Source organism: Perognathus longimembris, chromosome 7 (assembly GCF_023159225.1).
Source record: "Perognathus longimembris pacificus isolate PPM17 chromosome 7, ASM2315922v1, whole genome shotgun sequence".
Lineage (NCBI taxonomy): Eukaryota > Metazoa > Chordata > Mammalia > Rodentia > Heteromyidae > Perognathus > Perognathus longimembris.
In genome coordinates, this window is record NC_063167.1 from 43749924 (window position 1) to 43769731 (window position 19808).

The window sequence follows — 19808 nt, forward strand, 5'->3', positions numbered from 1 at the left end:
TGTGAGAGAGTATCTGACTTTTCTAGGAAATAGCATGCTAAAAATGTATATTTCAAAATATTGGAATAGAATTTTAGAATGTAAATACCTTTTAGGGATATAAGAAAAATAATTCAAAAAACATTTTCTCAGTAAAAAATCACCTAAAAGAAGAACAAATTTGGCTTGTTCCAGTCATAAAGGGACAAGAATGAAGTGGCTGATGTGAAATGAATGAATGAATTAGAAGGCAAAGACAGGAGCCAGACCTCTAGGGGTTTGGATTTCATTCAAAGTATAAAGAGAAGCTAAGGGAGGATTAAAAAAGGGAAATCTCATGATCTGACATGGTAGCTTTTGGGAAAGTAGAGTATAAGGGGGCAACTGTGTTACCAGTGAGGAGAAGTATTACTGGTTACTTCAGGAGAAAGACAAGTATAGCTTGAGATACTCTGCCACCATCTTCAGAGGGGAATGGGGAGAAGTTGAAGGACATATTTAGGAGATGTATTAGGATTTGGGGATAGATTGGATGTATGTACAGTCATATCTAATATGTAAAATATAACCTTCTGAAAACAGATCTAAGTAATTCACTTAAAACCCCAAATAGATGAATTTTTAAAACATTCAGTATATTTTGTTGATGCACACATTTAAAAAACTGTAGTGGATTTGACCAGTTTTAGATTTTTTACCCTTTTGTACTTCATATGTTTTTTAGTCAAATAGCAAGGGAAGATAAAAATATGGTTGTTTTATATGATGTTCTAAGTAATTTTGTTTATTAAGTATTGAACCTCAGTGAACTCATTTTAGATAGTTATAGCTGTATGTTTTCTGAAAAATACGTAAATTTTTATGCATGTTAGTGCTATTTCTGTTTGATCTCTAGATAGTAACTGTAATCAGTATTAAAAATTCACTTGAACTGATTTTGATTTATTCATAATTCAGCTGGTATATTTTACATGTTGTAACATCTTATTCCCTCTGATCCTTTTTTTTAAAGGTTAGCTGTGCACTGTCATTCTTTTTATTTTCTTTCCAAGTACATGAAAAGTCCATTCTATTGGTATCATTGTAAGTAGAAAGCTTTGAAGTTTGCATTTATTATTTTTATTATATACATAAATTTGTAATTTACGTATAGGTGTTGGTTAAATGTTAAAGCTAAACAAATTTTCTGTGTGTGTGCTAGTCCTGGGGCTTGAACTCAGGGCCTGAGTGCTGTCCCTTAGCTAGCACTTTATCACACACACATATATATATATATGCATATATATGTATATATATAAATATGTCACTATATATAAAAATATGTATTTGATAGCCAGGCTAATGTTGTTGTTGTTGTTGGTGGTGGTGGTGGTGGTGGTGGTGGTCATAGAGCTTGAACTCTGGGCCCAGGTGCTGTCCCCGAGCTCTTCAGCTCAAGGCTAGTAGTACTCTTGCCACTTGAGCCAGAGTGCTACTTCTGATTTTTTTGTGTGTGGTTAATTGGAGATAAAGAGTCTCACAGACTTTTCCTGCTTGGCTTTGAACCACAATCCTCAGATCTCAGCTGTCTGAGTAGCAAGGATTACAGGCATGAGCCACTGGCACCTGGCATAAATATTTTTATATATAGTGATTTCAGTCATTTTTTTCTACAATGATGATGTCTATAGTTTTACTTATAAAATGTATTATAGGCCAAAGTAATAGAATTATTATTGATATGCTTCTCCTTTCTATTTCTTTCTAATTCTTTTTCTTTTTTGTTGGTCCCGGGGCTTGACCTTAGGGTCTAGGTGCTATCCCTGAGCTTTTTGTTCAAGGCTAGTGCTCTACCACTTGAGCCAAGCTCCACTTCTGGCTTTTGTTGTTGTTGTTGTTAATTGGGGTTTTTGTTGTTGTTTTTTTGCCAGTCCTGGGCCTTGGACTCAGGGCCTGCGCACTGTCCCTGGCTTCTTTTGCTCAAGGGTAGCACTCTACCACTTGAGCCACAGCGCCACTTCTGGCCTTTTCTATATATGTGGTGCTGGGAATTGAACCCAGGGCTTCGTGTATAAGAGGCAAGCGCTCTTGCCACTAGGCCGTATTTTCAGCCCAATGTTGTTGTTAATTGGAGGTAAGTGTCTCACATATTTTCCTGCCTAAGCTAGCTTTGAACTGTGATCCTCAGATCTCAGCCTCCTGAGTAGCTACGATTACAAGTGTGAGCCACCAGCACCTAGCTTTGTTATTTTCTTAATGCTAATGAAAAAATGTTCTCCAAAGAGGCTTTCGTTAAACTGGAGCCTGTTCCTTTTCTTTGCCTTTTTCATTCCATTCACTTTTTCATTTATTTGATAGATTTATTCTCTACATTTACCTCTTCAGGGTTTTTTCTTACTTTTGTTGTTTTTGTTTTTGTTCTGTTTCCCCTTGTCTTTACAATCTTTACATGAAGATTTTTAAAAATCATGTTGGTAGTCCTTAACCAGACTACTATAAGATGATTATATTTTTCCCAATCTTCATAGAAAGAGTTGGATAATAATTGGGGTATGTTTTCCTGATATTATTTGAATAGTATTTGACAGAACACTCTGGAATACTTGCATCCACTCCTTGGTCAATCCCAGCTGGGTACTACTATTTACTTCATTCCACTCACAAATGAAAACAACAAAAATTATACTTAACTTTGTGTTTGTAAGGTTTCTGTGGAAGATAGATGTTCAGAATGAGTCATAACAAATAGAACACAGTCTTGTTTTTAATGTGTGGCGCTCTGGTCTGAAAGCAGCTGGGCTGACCTATGTGGATGATATCCTTGCTCTGAACACAACTAGAAGTTGGAGGACATGTCTTTCTCTTAAGTTAGATCTTACTTCTTAACAAGGTAATGGGTCCAAGTTGTATAAGACCTTGTAGGTGATATTAGAAACTTTGGATTTTATTCTGAAGGAATAAAAAACAAGGTGAAGGAGATGAGAGAAGAGATTGAGGATGTGGGAAATTTTTATTGCTTGAGTTTATTGCTATGAATAAAGTAGCTTGAGGTAAAGGGCTGAGTTCTAGTCATCTCTGTATATTCTTTTCAGAGCAGTAGCTATGTATAATAAATTTTTGATCAATGCTTCAGGTTTTTTTTAAAACTATATCTAACAAATAAATGGGAAAGAATTAAGACCTAGGAAAATCATATATATTGAGCACCTACTATGTTGTTACTAGTGAATTCATTCTGATTTAGAATATATTCAAGCAATGAAATGGAAAGTGCCATAGTATTATTTTTAGTATAGGTGCTTTCAATCACTTTCTAATCCCAAGATTTAATCTCATCTGCTAGGTGACATGGAGAGAAGAATTCCTTCTAAGAAAAGGGAATAATGCTCAAACTTTTTAAGAGGAGGTTTAAAAGTGAGGGAAGCCAAAATAATAATATAAGCAACAATTATTCACAGTTATCATTAGAAATATTTTTTATTGATAAAAAATAAATACTAGATGATACTCTCAGACTTTTTTCTACTACCTAACAATACCAGCTATTAGTATGATGCAGTATACATGTGAGAAAACAGTTTAATTATTGTTTTGCGGTCACACAGTAAGTGGCAGAAATAGAATTAGCACTCAGGGCTTCTGACTAGCCCCCTTCTCTGTGAGTACTGACACATTTGCATCCAGAAGGTATTGGAACAAGGGTAAGGAGGTCAGCAAATTTGGAGCTATGATTCCAGATGGCTGTTTGATAAGCCAATGAACCCACTTGATTGGCATTGTGCTTTCTGTTCCTAAATGAGAGCTCTTTTCATGTAGTTTCTTATGACTCAGTTTTCTTGTTAGTCTCCCATTAGCATTTCTTTCCCTTTCTTTTCCTTCTTCATACTGGCATGATGATCTCTGTAATTCACCTAATATGTAAAACTGAGGAACATAAAAACTGAAACTTGAAAAAAAACTATCATGGGGATTCATCTTACATTTTCCAAGTAGGATGAAATACATGGGCTGAGTGTGGCGGCCTGCACCTGCAGTTCCAAAGCTTGGGAGGCTGATGGCACAAGATCACAAATTCAAGGCCATCCTGGGGTACATAGTGAGACCCTGTCATACAAGAAAAGAAAAATATGAAAAAGCTTTCTTTCTCTGAATGTTCAGATAGGGCTTATCTGATCTTTTCCTTAAGGTACTGTTTGTATGACAGAAAATAAAAAAAATATTCTAATGGCATGATAGTAGCAGTTGTCAAGTTCTGTTGATACCTTCTTTCTAGCCACAAATTGGACTGCTGTAAAAAGATGAATCAGATGTTATGTGGACAAATGGCTTTTTCCTTTTAAGCTAACCTTAAGAATCTGATAAATAAAATATATTTATATTTTTCACAAGTCGAGGTTGAAATTATATTCTGTAATATTGAAACTTTTTTCTTTATCATTTTAGACCAGTGTGCTTAGTTTTAAATGAAATTCCTTTTATGGCGACTTGGTTTTTACTTGTGTCAACCTTTAGGTGAGTCAAACCATATATCATTTCCCATGTAACATTTTCTTTATGAGTCTTCATAAACATGTAAAACATTTTACAAAGTGGTGATTTGAATTGGTGATTTTGTTTTGATGGTTTTCCTTTACAGTATGCTACCTCTTTTACTAAAGGATGAACTCCTAATGCCCTCAGTTGTCACAATGATGGCATTTTTTGTAGCCTGTACAACTTTCTTTCCGGTATTTGGAAAGACTTCAGAAGAAGAACTGAAGTTGAAATCTTTCTGCATTTCTGTAAGGAGGTATCTTCCGTGTTTTACATTTCTTCCCAAACTAATACAATATTTGGTAAGTTGTTTTAAGGAATGATACATTTTCTAGCATGCATATTTTTAAAAAATTACTGATGTCTTCTATAGCTTTTGGAGATACTATTCATGTGATCCACCCATTTAATGTGTGTATATTAGTGACTTTTGGTACGGACATAGATTTGTATAACTGTTACCATAATCTTACTTTCAGTACTACAAAAAGGAACCCCTGTCCCCATTAGCAGTCATCTCTCACACTTTTTGTCCTATAACCCCCAACCTTGGTAGTACTAATTTACTTTTTGTGTTGATACTTTTTGTGTTCACATGGGGACTTCTAGTATCTTCCTTTTGGATAACAATGCCATTGGTTAAGGGCCTCAGTTATCTCAATTTCACCATAATTGACTTTCTAAAAGCCCTAAGTCCAGAGATAATCACACAGGGTGTTGGGGTTTCAACTTTTGAATTTAGGGGTAAGACATAGTACAAAGCTTAGTTCTTAATAAACATACAAAAAGAGGCCTTTTATGAATGATTTCTTTCACTTAGTGTGTTTTTGGAATTCATCCATGTCACAGTATTTATCAGTACATAAATTCCTTTTTTTTTTTTTTTGGCCAGATTATACAAAAGCCCCATATTTTGTTTCTCAATTAATGGACATTACCTGTTTTGGCTATTATAAATAATACTGTTAAGAACATCTATGTTCAAAGTATTGAGCTCATAGTAGAATTGCTGGGTCTTAGAATAATTATACATTTAGCATTTTCAGAAATTTCTGGGCAGGCTGCTTGCTACATCTCACAGCCAGAGACCTGTGGTTGTCTGAGGGGCTAGTGAATGGGCAGCAGGCTTTGCATTAAAAAAAAGAAAATTACTTGGGCTGGGAATATGGCCTAGTAGCAAGAATGCTTGCCTCATATACACGAAGCCCTGGGTTCGATTCCCCAGCACCATCTATATCTATATAAGATAGCCAGAAGTGGAGCAGGGGCTCAAGTAGCAGAGTACTATCCTTGAGGAAAAAGAAGCCAGGGACAGTGCTCAGGCCCTGAGTCCAAGCCCAGGACTGGAAAAAAAAATCTTTACTTTATTGTTATTATAGAGGTGATGTACAGAGGAACTAAAATTATATGAGTCCGATAATGAGTACATTTCCTTTCATACAGTGTCTTCTGTTCCCTCATTCTCTCCCAGTCCCTCCCTCCCATCTCCACCCATGAGTTGTATAGTTCACTCTTATCAATGTTTAATGAGCTCCACTACTGCATTTTTTCACCCTTTTTTCCCTTGAGTTCTGTACCCTTCCCCCAACTCTTCTGAAGATATACATGTGAATACATCATATATAAGGTAAAGAAGACAGAATCATCAAAAACTACAAACTGAAAAAAAGAAGTCTCTTGTTTGCATATCTTGGAGTTTGTCTTGTTTTCAGGTCTTGGAGTTGGTTTCAGTTATGTGTATTATTTTATATAAATATGAAGAGGCACTTATGCATTGCTTTGTGTTTCTCTCCTAAGAGTATCCTCTTTTGGTCTCACTGTGTGTGATTCTCTAGAAATCTGTATAATTTGTCATATCTCAGTACATTATGGATCTAAATTTTACATATCACTTAACATGATTCATTTTAGTTCTATCCATTTCTCATGGCCTTATTTTGTTCTAAAAGCTATCTAAAATTCTTTTTGATTCCACTCATCTATTGTAGGGCATCCATATCTTGGCTATTGTGAATAATGCAGCATTGAACATCCTGGCTTATGGTAGATGCCCAGGAGTGGTATGGCTGGGTCATAGGGAAGGTCTATGTTTAGTTTTTTGAGGAACCTCCAGACTACTGTCCGGAGTGGTTATACTTGTTTAAATCCCCACTAACAGTGCAGTAGGGTTCCTTTTTCCTTGCATCCCTGCCAGCAGTTGTTGTTAGAATTCACGGTGTTGGCCAGTCTTAGTTGGGTAAGATGGAATCTCACAGTTGTTCCGATTTGCATTTCCCTAAGGCCAGCGATGATGAGCATTTCTTCTTGTGTTTCTTTGGTATTCTTATCTCTTCTGAGAAGTCTCTCTTTAGCTCCCTTGCCCATTAGTGATTGGTTTATTAGGTTTGGGAGGGATTAGTTTCTTGAGTCCTTGTATATTGGATATTAGGTCTTTGTCTCATATATTGCTGGTAAAGATCTTTTCCCAATTGGTTGGCTGTGTATAGTTTAGTAAGTATGTCCTTAGCTGTGAAGAAACTTTTTGTTTTGATGTCCTTCTACTTGTCAAGTCTCTCTCCTATCTGTTGTGTCTCTGGGAACACTATTCAAGAAATTTCTACCTGTACCTATAAGTTCTAATGATTCTCTTAGATGTTGAGGTCTTTGATCCACTTTGAATTGATATTAGTACATGGTGACAAACATTGATCCACTTTAGTTCTCTGCACATAGATACCCAGTTTTCCCAACACCAATTATTATAAAGAGGCTATTTTTTTTTCTGCTGTATGTTTGGGTCCCTTATCAAATATCAGAAATTTGTATGGTTTTTTCCTGGGTCTCTAATCACACCAATCTTCGGATCTCTTTTTGTGCCAGTACCAAGTTGTTTTTGTTATTATGGCTCTGTAATGGAGTTTGAGGTCTGGTATTGTGATACCACTCACATTGGTTTTTGTTTTATAGAATGCCAAAGGCATTCTAAGTCTTTTGTTGTTTTATGAATTTTTAGATTGGTAAAGAATGTCATTGTGATTTTAATTGGGATTGCATTGAATTTGTGTATCATTTTTGGCAGTAGGGCCATTTTTACAATATGAATTCTACCTATCCATGAACATCAAAGGGCTTTTCATTTCCTGTTGTCCTCTCTGATTTTTTTCTTCAGATATTTATAGTTTTTGTTATAAAGATCTTTTATACCTTTGGTTAGGTTAATTCTTAGGATTTTTTTTAGACTCTTGTAATGAAGTTTTGTTTTTTTATGATTTCCCTTTCTGCTTGTACATTGTTGGCATACAGAAAGGCTACTGATTTTTGTGGGTTAATTTTATATCCTGCTACTTTGGCAAAGTATTGGTCAGCTCTAGGATCTTAGGGATGAAAATTGGGTCCTTTAGATATAAAATCATGTCATTTGCAAATAGGGATAGTTTGATTTCTTCTTAAGCTATGTGAATTCCTTTTATGTCCTTTTCTTGCCTTATTGCTCTGGCTAGGAATTCAAGAACTGTATTGAAGATGAGTGCAGAAAGTGTACATACTTGCTTTGTTCCTGATATTAGGGGAAATGGTTTTAGTTTTTCCCCATTCAGTATGATGTTGGCTGTTGGTCTGTCATATATAGCCTTTATTGTTTTAAGGAATGTTCCTTCTATTCCTAGTTTCTCCAAAGCTTTTAACATGAATAAATACTGTATTTTGTCAAAGGCTTGATCATGTGGTTCTTGTCTTTGTTGACATGATGAATTACACTTATTTATTTGCATATGTTAAACCAGCCTTGCATCTGTGGGATGAAGCCTATTTGGTCATAATGTATGATTTTTAAAAACTTGTTTCTGGATTCTGTTGACAAGTATTTTGTAAACAAGCTTTGCATTTGTGCTCATCAGAGAAATTGGTCTGGATTTTGGTTGGATCCTTACCTGGTTTTGGGATGAGTGTGATATTGGCTTCATTTGCTCGCTGTTTCTATTTCACAGAAAAGCTTGAGGAGTATTGGTCTTTGATTGGCCTGTCCTTTGCTAAGAGCAGAGTATTAAAATCTCCCACTATTATTGTGTTGGGGTCGATCATGTTCTTCAAGTCCAAAAGTGTTTAATGTATTTAGGCACTACATTGTTTGGTGCATAAATATTGAGCACTGTGATTTCCTCTTCTGGGATTATTTTCTTTATTAACATGTAATGACCTTCCTTGTCTCTTCATACTAATTTTAATGAAAAATCAGTATTTCTTGATCAACTATGCTTTAATGGGAGGTTGTCCCACCTGAGTCCTGAATTGGACAAGTATGGGCCTGGGAAGGGGTGGGCTCCCACAGGGAAATGTGGGAAATTGTCCCCACTGGAATCCCAGGCTGGCACCTTCTCAGGCCCAGGCTGGCGTCTACTTCCCATGGAGGGGCTGTGGCCCCAGTCTGGCTTGCTTGCAGCCAGTAGGTGGCACATGCGTGGCCCCCAGGCCCACACTGGGTGAACAACTAGCCCACACTCAGCTCCTGGGCAGGCAAGCTTTCAGTGGACTGGCAGGTGCTCAGTCTAGTCTGGGGTGGGGGATGGAGGGCCTGTATTCAGACCTCCAGGGTAGGTGTAAGGGGTGAGCTCCCAACAGTTGTGGGGAGATTGTTCCCAATGTCTTTTAGCAGATCAGCCTTTTCTGCCAGCAGCCAGGGCTGCAGAGGATGCAGGGTCCTAGTGCTGAGCTGGCTCATATCCGGCACATGACAGGCTCTTGCCCTAGCTGGAAAGCTCTCCTCCAGCTGGTGTGCACTCATTCTGGTCTGGGGTCGGGGTTGGGAGGGCTACATTCAGGCCTGTGGGGTGGACATGAGCTTGGGAAGGGGCAAGCTCCCACCGGATGTGGGAGATACTAACCCCTCTTTTAGCCAGATGTTTTGTTTTTTTTTTGGGTTCAGGCAACTAGGGCTGCCGAGGATGCAGGGTCCTAGTGCCCAACCAGTATTAGTCTAAGGGGACGAATACTGGAAGTGATGTGTAGGGGGGATGAGGAAGGGCTCTGGCTTCTTGGCCTTTTTCAAGTGTGATGTCCTTTCTTGGGTGGGAGGGAGGGATCTGGGCCTAGCACTCTTGAGTCACCACCTGTGCTGGCCTCCATGGGAGGGGTCTCCAGCAGAGTACTTACACTTCCTGGCAGTGCTGTGAAAGTTTTCTACATCTGGATGCTGTGGTGTCGAGTGGCTGATATATGTGTGCTGGTTGGGTCCAGGGCAGCTGCAGGGCTGCTCTTGCAGCTTAGCTGAGCTGCAGGTGTGGGATGGGGGAAGGAACTTCACAATTTTCCATCCTTGTGTATGTTAAGTGTAAGTTCATTGTTCTTGTGTTCTTGAGTTCTGTATACCTTTCTTGTCCGTCTCTTGGGGAGAAGTGCGTGTTAGGACCCTTAGTCTGTTTGATTAAAGAGAGGTAGAGTGATTTTTCCATTGCTCTCCTGCCATCTTGACTCCCTTTTCCAGCTGTTGCATTCTTCTGTGGTGTTGGCTGCTCAGCAGAGTATGGTGCTGGGTATGGCTGACTTATCTTGCTGCCTGTGCCCCGGGAACAGTGGTGTTGGGCAGAAGCTGGCTTCACACTGCTAACAAGTGGATGGAACGTGGAAAAGGGGTGTAGAAACATCAGAATAACATGAAACATCCACCTGAGAGATGCTTTCTGCCCAGCAGCCTCAAATCCAAGCTTACTGGCAAATATTGAGGGCCAGCATCACTGTGCTGCAAGCAGAGGTAGAAGATGTGACAAGTTACACCTTTTGCCAGATCTTGCCATTCATGAGGATCAAACTTATGAAGAGACTCAAAGAAACTAACTGAATCCCAAACTGTGAAAAGATGTCCTGGCTTCTTTTTTGTTTCTTCTTTTCTGATATAGGGATTGAAATTAGGGCCTTGTGCTAAGTTTGCTTGCCTGACTGGCACTCTTACTCTTCCACTTGAGGCAAGCTTCCAGACTGGTTAGTAGGGGATGTAGTCTTGCTGACTTTTCTGCCCTGGCTGGCTTCAAACACCAGCTTCCATGTCTCAGCCTCCTGAGTAGCTAGGACTAGAGGCATGAACCACTGGCCACAACTTTTTTATTTTTGAGACAGGGTCTAGCCGTGTAGCCCAAGCTTACTGAAATGCAGTATCCCAAATACTTCTCTTCAATGCCTTGGCAGTTTTAGGTATTAGACAGGCTCTCAGACCTAGCTGTTAACACAGGGAAACTACTTGGAAAGCTTTGTCCCTAATCACAACGATCTACCTTGGTTTTTCTGCTAAGGGCTGGTGTTCTTCCATTTGAGCCACATCTCCACTTCCATCGTGGAGGTATTTTTAATTCTCAGGTGATCCTAACATGAAGTGAAAGTTGAGTCCACCTGCTGATGAGACTGGACTATCATTTCTCATCAAACCTTTTTAATAAATACAAGTCAATGTTAGCAGTACCTTCCAGTTTTACCTTCTAAACTATTTTTTTTCTTTCCTAGTTTCTTACTTCAGTAACCACTATGCTCCTTCTGACGCTGATGACTGTCACACTGGATCCTCCTCGGAAATTGCCAGATTTATTTTCTGTATTGGTGTGTTTTATATCCTGCATGAACTTCCTGTTCTTCTTAGTATACTTTAACATTATAATCATGTGGGATTCTAAACATGGAAGAAGTCAGAAGAAAATCAACTAATCTGTATTCCCAAACAAATGTGAACTTTTTGATATATATATATATACATATACATGAAATGATCATTTTAAGAATCATGGAATTATAGAAAAGGGTGAAAAGCCTTTTTCTGTGTGTGTGTGTGCACAAAATAAATGCATAATGGGACCAAAAATCAACCGAGGCTTTTAACTTCTAAGTATTGCTTGGTGTACTTTGATTAATATTCATAGCTATTTAGGTGGTAAAATGCGAGGATGATGTTCTTATTCCCAGTATTTACTTGGAAAATGAACACTACATATCTTAAAATTTACAATTGCAGTTCTTTTTAAAAATAAAATCACCAATCTTAGTATTTGTTTCCTTTGCATTTTACTATGCAAGTAATGTATACTTCACTGTATAGAAAGTGTCTCAGGAAATTCAATTTGGTCTCTGTTTTTTGTGCCAGCCCTGGGGCTTGAATTCAGAGCCTATGCACTGTCCTTGAGTTTTCTTACTCTAGAGTAGCACTCCACTTCTGTTTCTCTGGTGGTTAATTGGACCTAAGAGTCTTATAGTCTTTCCTGCCTGGACTGGCTTCAAACTGTGATCCTCAGATACCAGCTTCCTGAGTGGCTTAGATTACAGGTGGCAGTCTGCCAGTGCCTGGCAAATTTAGGATTATCTTTTTAATTACTGAGAGGGTAAATTAAGCTTCTTAAAAGTTTGACCATAATTTATTAGACATGTAAACTTAAATGTTTCAAACAAGCAAAGTAGATTAAATGGGTTCTTGTTTTATTCTAATATGGGTATACCCAAATCCATTAAGAAAATCATTTTTTTTTCTGAATTTAAACCTAAGTGGTCTAAAGATATTTTTTTGAATTACAATCCTCAGAGCTCAGCTTCCTGAATAGCTAGGATTATATGTGTAAGCCAGCAAGAGCCCAGCTAAAGTTCTTTTTTATTAATCATAATTACTAGTTTTATCCTTCTAGAATTGTTCTATTTAAACTGGTGTATTAAGATTTCATCCACTTCCACTTAGTGTGAATTTTGGAAGGAGTTGTGGTAACAGTATGCATGACACTGTCACAGTGACTGGCAGGATCCCCTGATCTGAGAACCCAGTACTTCAGGCAGGAAACCAGACTTAGCTGTACTGCATTGCTCGTGTCTGCTGGGAGTGCTGCGGGAGTTGGGTGAGTGGCTCCTGGGCCTTGGAGAGCACCTAATGGTGAGCCATCCTGCTGCGTGGATTGTGCAGAGCCCCGGGATGAACAGTGACTGGTTTTCCTAGAGATGAGCTCCAGGATGCTCCTCCTGGGCAGACATGGAAGCGCAGAAGGCAAAACTTAGAGGGGGACCCTGCCTGGAGGACCTGGGGCTGGTCTGTGGTTCTTTGCCCTGCTGGACTTCGGCAGTTTGGACAGAGTGAGAGCCCCGGTGTGCACCTCTTCTCAATCTTGAATGTACCTTTGGCTTGTATTCCCCTTTCATGAGCCACAGACCCTCACCGCAACCTTGCCAGCATGATCTCCTGACTTCACTTGGCTATGCCCTCGAAGTGAAAAGGCCTGTGATTCTTGGGAATAGAGAGGATAATGGGTCCAGAACACCTGTGGCTAGCTACTTCATGACCCCAGGGTGGCCTTTGGTCTTAGCTAAAAGAAGGGGAGATGTTTCTCATCAGAGAGAACGCCCCATGAGGGTAGCAGGGGCTATGAGGTACTGAGGAAAAAACAAGGCTGGTGATGAAAGAATCATAGCACCCAAATCCCCAGAACCCTCTACCCCAGATATTCAAGAATCCATGTGTGGGGCCAGGCAGCTGCAGGGGGAAATTAGAAGTCATGTCGCTTTAGAATTGAGGAAAATATGATTTCAACTCTGAGCTGATGAAGGTTGGTCACTCCACTTCCTGGTATTCAAAACAGCTTTTTCTAGGAAGATGCTTGATGATACTCTTCCACTCACTCAGGGCAACAATGAAGTTGAAGAGGACCACTTCCATCTGTCCCCAGCTCCAAATTCTTTGTGAAATACGAAGTTTACTCTCAGGAAGAGAATTTACAGAGTGCAATAGGGAGTGACGAGGTAGACACAACACGAGCTCTTAACTATCCTGTTGGCTGTCCCTAATCCTGCCTAACCATGTGTGTGTGTGTGTGTGTGTGTGTGTGTGTGTGTGTGTGTATAAATTGCAGAGGACTCTAAAATAAACCATACTATTAAAGAACTGTAACCTGTTTGGGACAATTTCATATAGTCAATAAACATATTCCTTTCAAAAATTAAAAAAAAAAAAAGATTTCAACCACTGGCTGCTGGTGGCTCACACCTATAATCCTAGCTGCTCAGAAGGCTGAGATTGGAGGGTTGGAGGATCGTGATTTGAAGCCTGCATGAGCAGGAAAGATCTATAAGACTCTCATCTCCAACTAATCACCAGAAAATCAGAAGTGGTGCTGTGACAAAAAAATGGTAGAACACTAGCCTTGAGCAAAAGAGCTCAGGGACAGCATCCAGGCTCCAAGTTCAAGCCCTCTCAATGACAAAAAAAAAAAACCCAAAAAGATTTCATCCTTTCTGTTATCAAGAATACCAGCAGCATAGACAGTAATTCAAATCATGTTTCAGATTATGTTTGTTTTGTTACTACAGTATCACTTCTTGTTAGCAAAATCAAGTCTTTATTTCAGTCTTCATGTATATCATTTTGTAGTGTCTCATATTACAATATTCTCTTAGTCTTTGTTACAAATAAGGTCATTTTCACCATTAACTATTATGTATTGAATGTATTCCCTTCATAAAGTAGCCACTTACGTATACTAAATGGTTTTAAAACTTAGAAGGGTGCCAAATGCCAATTCAAACCACACACACACACACACACACATATCCATGTACATTTTGGACATGGTCAGCTAAAGGCTGCTTTAAGAAGTTATGTGTTTCCCAGTGTGATAAAGGAAAGCGAGTTTAGACAAAGCAAAAATTGAGAAGTATTTCTTTCTCAAAGCAAATGTGCATAAAGACTCAAAGGGCAGGTCAGCACAGCATAGCAGCCTTGAGCCACTGCCGAATCAGCAGCGCTGTCCATGGTCGACATTTGTAATCACTGTACCCAAATGTCAGCATCTTGGCTGGCTGGTATAACCTTATTAATACTATTTTAAATTTAGTAGAATACTGGAATTTAACACAGAATGTTAACTTAAATTAGTGACAATGAAGTTTTAAGTTAATTTCTAAGTAATTGGAATAGAGAAACTTTTGCATTCAAGGTATCTTATAAGTAAATTTTATAAGAATCAGTTTTTCAAATGGATTGACTCTTAATACTGAATTATGCTGTAGTTTTTAAGGAAATGTGTAATAATATAAATACTATAAATATCTATTTGAAGCCAGTTTAAGAATGTACTTTGAACTTGGAGCAGCTAGGTTCTGAAATACCAAAATACTCAAGGATAAATTAGGACCACAGGAGTAGACAATTCCAAAGCATTTCTTATAGTTAAATTCAGGAACATAAGGATACTTTCATAGGTATCTAGGTTATACAAAAGAGAGAGAAATATCTTCCTTTGCTAACATATCTGCCAAAAGTGAGCCCTACTAATGTTACTCTGAAGTACATTTTAGAGGGCAGAAACATTTTTGAGAAATAAAGATTTTTTTCATTGCTGATACACTTGGCTTTGCTTCTTGAAGAAATGAAGAGAACAGAGTGTATGTTTATATATCATGTATGAAGTATATAGAAATCATTTTCCCTTGAGGCCTTAAGGAGGGGAGAAGAAACCCCGATGTAGCATTCTGTCCAAATGATAAACCACAACTAAGTGAGTGAAATATTTACAAAAGCCAGAGCAGCCAAAGGAGACTGTTCAATAGGAAGGGAACAGGAAGTGGATAGGTTATAACTAAATAATGGTTAGAATAACACAGTGGTTTCAAGTCTTAACTGGTCTCTCTTTTGTTACATTCGTTGGAAAATCGGGACCAAGTATGTCCCCTACTCCCCTCCCCCCACATAAACATTAGTTTTGTGTGTGTATCTTTCTGCTTTGTCCTTCATGTGGCCTCCAGGGGTGATAAAGCGAGAGTCATCTGATCTACAATGAAGAGAACTGGGAAATGATTCTTAGCAGACCCAGCTGTTGTGAAAGGCAAAAGCTTAGTATAGCAAGAGGTCAAACACACAGTAACTGGTTTAATAGCATTAAGCACATGCCTACATAACTTGGATTACATATGAAACCAATCTACTACTTAACCCTTTGCTTCCTAACTAATATGGGTTACTTTATGAAATGTTTTGGCTTATAGCCTAAAGTTAGTTTTTGGTAACAACTGATCAGAAGGATTGTACCACAGAGTATTCTTTTTTTGTTTCTTTTGCCAGTCCTGGGGCTTGAACTCAGGGCCTGAGCACTGTCCCTGGCTTCTTTATGCTCAAGGCTAGCACTCTACCACAGACCTACTTCTGGCTTTTTCTACATAAGTGGTGCTGAGGAAATAAACCCAGGGCTTCATGTATACGAGGCAAGCATTCTACCACTAGGTCATATTCCCAACCCAGAGTATTCTTAATATTAAGGGGGAAATGAGTTGCTTTCAATCTTAATTTATTAGATTTTTTTCGGATTTTCATAGTGTTTTATTTTCATGGTCTGCTGAACTGAAAGACATCTTAGACTGATTCTGTCAAACTCTCGGCAAGCACCACAAGGAAGTATCTTCCCTACATATGGCCCTGCAATGGTGTTAAAAACAGGGAAGGGCACTCTGTGACTCCTCCTTCCCCTCTACTTTGTGAATGATAGCACAAATAAGATAACATAAACTACACCCAGAGAAAAAGAAATTGAATTTAATGCTTCAAAATAATTCGGAAGGGATTGCATGCTATCCCAGGGTCTTTTCTGTAAAATTCATTGGAGTATATAGTTTAGCTAAAAAATAACTTCACATTTAAATGTCTATGCTGGAAAATGTATTGCAGTATTTCATATGAGGTGTAAACCTTAAAAAACTTTCAAAGTATTTTTTTCTATGAGCACAGAAAAAAGACTAGCATATAAATAATAAAGATACATTCCTAAGATAATGGCTAAAGGATATACTTCTCAACACATTAAAAAAAAGGAATCTGTAAATTAATATGGAGCTAGTATTTTTACGTGGAAAAACCGATACCCAATTTCACTCACATTAGGTTTATTCATTGTTCCAGAAAAAATAAAGCTTTGTCAAAGAACCACTGTCATACATACTTTAGTAATTCTATCCACAAGTGTTTCAAATATATAGAAACATGACACAGAATGTAAGGTCTTCTTCTACACGTTGGCTTACATTAAAGGGTCAAGAAGAAATGTATTATTTACATTGAGATTATCTACTGGTGCGTGTAGAAAGTTTAAATTAGCTGCAAGAAATTTTATCTTGTCTTGCACCTGCCTAGTGCTACGAGCTGGTATTTACCGGGCAGATTAATTACAAACATTTCTTCTGTTCCTTTAAATATGATCAAGCAGATGCAGAAGTTTTGCTCATAGAATACATTTCTTCTAGGTGTCTGTAAAATATAAAAGGTGATTATTACATCATCACGAATCAGTTCCCAAATTAACATTTTTCATACATTATGTATAAAATGATTCAATCACTAATCACCCATTTAATCCTGTTACCTTTTTAATTAGATACCTCTCATTTGCCTTTTGTTTTTGGTGGTGCTATTTGAACTGAGGGCCCTGGGCTTGCTAGACAGGTTGTTTAACTTGAGCCATGATCCCTATCCTCATTTGCTTAGTTTTGAGTTTTAAGTAGGATTCACTTTATAAAAAATTGAATGATTACTCTGACATAGCACTTACTGGCTCTTCATCTTATGGGAAAATACATGAGATAGTTTTCAGAGAATTTTAATACTCTGACATGACCTACTGAAAACACTACATTGACATGCTTTCGTCTGAAAGCTTTAAGGGTCTTTCAAGCAGGTGTTTCCTCCAACAGCTGCCCCCTAAGAGGCTGTTTACAATGACAGACTCTTAGCCACACAGTGTCCCTCTGGGGACTCCTAGTGGTGATAGAGGTTCTTGTCTTATTTTGACATTAGGAACTGTGTGAAAGAGAAGCCTTGCAAGGAATCAGTTGGTGGCAGTCAGTGGCATATGTGTCCCATGGGGTGTATGGACCTTTCGCTCCTTCCTTGTAACAGTTATAAGGAAGGAGTTACATGATGGGTCCGTACACTTCCCTATTCTTAACAGGCCTTCACATGTATTCCCCCTCAAGGTAAGTTGTCAACTCTCCAAAGCTATGCTCAGTCTGGCCTGCAAGATTAAACAACTTTCACTTAATTTCCTCAAAGGTTATTCATACAGTTGTCATAGCAGATGATAGAACAATAAAGGAAAAGAAGTTGTTTAGTACTACTTATAATCAAGCCTTAGGGGAACCCGGTACCTAGTTTAAGGCCATGTAACGAAGTAGGTAGAGCTGGTGTTGGACATCTAATCCAAATCACAGTCTTTTTTATAATGTCAGATCCTCCATAGAAGTTTTCATCAACTGATTTTGACTGCTGGGACAGCTGTGTTGAAAAAGATTCTAAGACAAATGTAAGATCCAGCAAAAAGAAATACTCGGATCAATGTGATGTATGCTATAGCACACAGTAGCAGTGTTCATCCTTCATAGCAACTACATTACTCTTTTACAGCCCTGTCATGTTGTTACTTACATGGTAATCTTTACTGGCCTATTTCTGCTTAATGAATTAAATTTGAATGCATTAGCTTAGTTAATTGTAATTGTCAGTGATGTGGCCTTGATCTCGCTATCCATCATTCTGCTTTCCTGTACTTTTTACTAATATTCTCTCTGCCTACCTTGTTTACAAAGTTCATTAACAGTACTGCTTTTTGGGGCCGTGCATGATGACATAACTCTAACATTTGAGAAACTGAAGCAGGAGGAGGTTAGCTAAAGCTAACCTCTAAAACTGAACAAAATAGAAAGCGACCCCACTTTTGTTTAGTAAAGTACAAACTTTTCATTATGAGAGTCTTGATGGTGCTCAGAGATAAGGTAGAGGAGAATAACTAGGACTGTTGGCATTATTATAATTATCTTTGAAATAGTGTTTTGGTGTGTAGCCCAAGCCAGCCCTGAGCTTGAGACCATCCTACCTCAGCCTCCCAAGTATGACCACACTCAGCTAAAACTAGTTTTAAAATCATTAACATTTAATAAGTTATTAAGCTACCTCACCTAAAGGTGATCTATGTCTGTTGTGAGTTCTGTAACAAGCCTTATTCTGCATTGGGTACTCATGGTAGAAGGAAGGAACTTCTGTTAACTCTTTGTTTCTCTGCAGCCAGTGAAAGTGTGACAAATTTGACTTGTCAGAGTTCAAAACATTCACTCCACATTTTACTAATACCATAGGTCAATATTGTAGACCATTCTTCCCCCCTGCACAGTTTCCCTATCTCAAGTCCAATGGGCCCTTGTACTTCCTAATTCATGTGATGAGATGGCTACCTCATTCTCTCATGCTGCCGTGCAAACATGCAGGTAAGGCAGGCCTGAGATCTTCACGAATTTATATGCTTATTGACTTAAGAGTCTGCTTCAAGACTCAGGTTTGAAATCAGAGAATTCAAGATCACTGTGGGCTCCACTTCTGTTTCCTCACCAAGTAAAGATAATAACTGTAACTACCTCATATGTTGTTGTGAAGAATGAATGGCTATGTAGACAGCACTTACATAAAATATGCTCTGTAGGTCTTAACTGTTATTATAAATTATTTATTGTATAAATAGAATGGATAGGTCAATGAATGAATGTACACAATATCCTACATAAGATGCATTTCAAATATTTTAACGGCTAGTTTGTTCACTTTCATCCACGTCTAGTGAGCTCCACTGCTGCACTTATTCATCCTTTGCCCCTCGAATTCTGTACCCTCCCCCCAACCCTTCCTAAGACATACACTTGAATACACTACATGTAAGAAAAAGAAGACAGAATCATTAAAAACTAAAAATAAATTAAGAAAAAAAGAAGTCTCTTGTTTCCATATCTTCAAGCTTGTTTTGATATGTGTATTATTTTATATAAATATGAAGAGTCACTTGGGCATTACACCTTTGTGTTTCTCTCCCAAGAGTACCCTCTTTTGGTCTCCCTGTGTGTGAATATCTAAAATTCCGTATAATTTATCATATCCCAGTATCTTTTAGCTCTAATTTCTGCATATAGAACATGCACCATTTTGTCTTTCTAAGCTTGACTTTCCTCTCTTAATATGATTTGTTCTAGTTACAAGGAATTATTTTGAGGAAAAGATATAACTAATATATAATTATTTACTCAATTTAATACATTTCCAAATTTAACCGACTTAAGTCTTGTTCAAACTTGTATTATAGAAACGAATCTACTTTTTACCTTTTTTTAACTAAAGACTCTTAAGGCCCTTTTACTAATGAATCTTCTTAATCTTCCCTCACTGCTTACAAGAATGGATTGAACATCATTTCAACAAAGCTCCAAAGCTCATGTACCTATTTTCTTAGAGAAATACCCAATCTCATAATGCAAATGAATGGTTTCTACCTTAACAAAACAGTGAAATTTAAAGAGGTTAAACT

General features: G+C 38.1%; 2 protein-coding genes and 1 long non-coding RNA gene across 10 annotated transcripts in view; 2 read left to right on the forward strand and 1 right to left on the reverse strand.

Moving 5' to 3' along the window:
• Positions 1–11315, forward strand: part of Alg6 (ALG6 alpha-1,3-glucosyltransferase) — a 39647-nt gene extending 28332 nt beyond the window's left edge. For 4 of the 7 annotated variants that reach the window (XM_048351465.1, XM_048351466.1, XM_048351469.1 and 1 more), the window contains 4 exons: positions 992–1062; positions 4402–4470; positions 4595–4793; positions 10960–11315. In XM_048351465.1, the coding sequence (XP_048207422.1) occupies positions 992–1062; positions 4402–4470; positions 4595–4793; positions 10960–11157 (537 nt within the window). In that variant the 3' untranslated portion in view covers positions 11158–11315. Of the gene's footprint in view, positions 1–991; positions 1063–4401; positions 4471–4594; positions 4794–8456; positions 8651–10959 lie in introns of those variants that run through there. The other 3 variants (XM_048351467.1, XM_048351470.1, XM_048351468.1) reach the window with 3 other exon arrangements.
• A 2266-nt stretch (positions 11316–13581) lies between these two features.
• LOC125355249 lies at positions 13582–18382 on the forward strand. The gene is made up of 2 exons (XR_007211627.1): positions 13582–15524; positions 18288–18382. It is a non-coding gene; the product is annotated as an uncharacterized LOC125355249 (long non-coding RNA).
• LOC125355248 (integrin subunit beta 3 binding protein) overlaps positions 15991–19808 on the reverse strand; it is a 45582-nt gene continuing 41764 nt past the window's right edge. For both annotated transcript variants that reach the window (XM_048351473.1, XM_048351472.1), the window contains one exon: positions 15991–16714. In XM_048351473.1, coding sequence (XP_048207430.1) covers positions 16707–16714 — 8 coding nt within the window. In that variant the 3' untranslated portion in view covers positions 15991–16706. The remainder of the gene's footprint in view (positions 16715–19808) is intronic.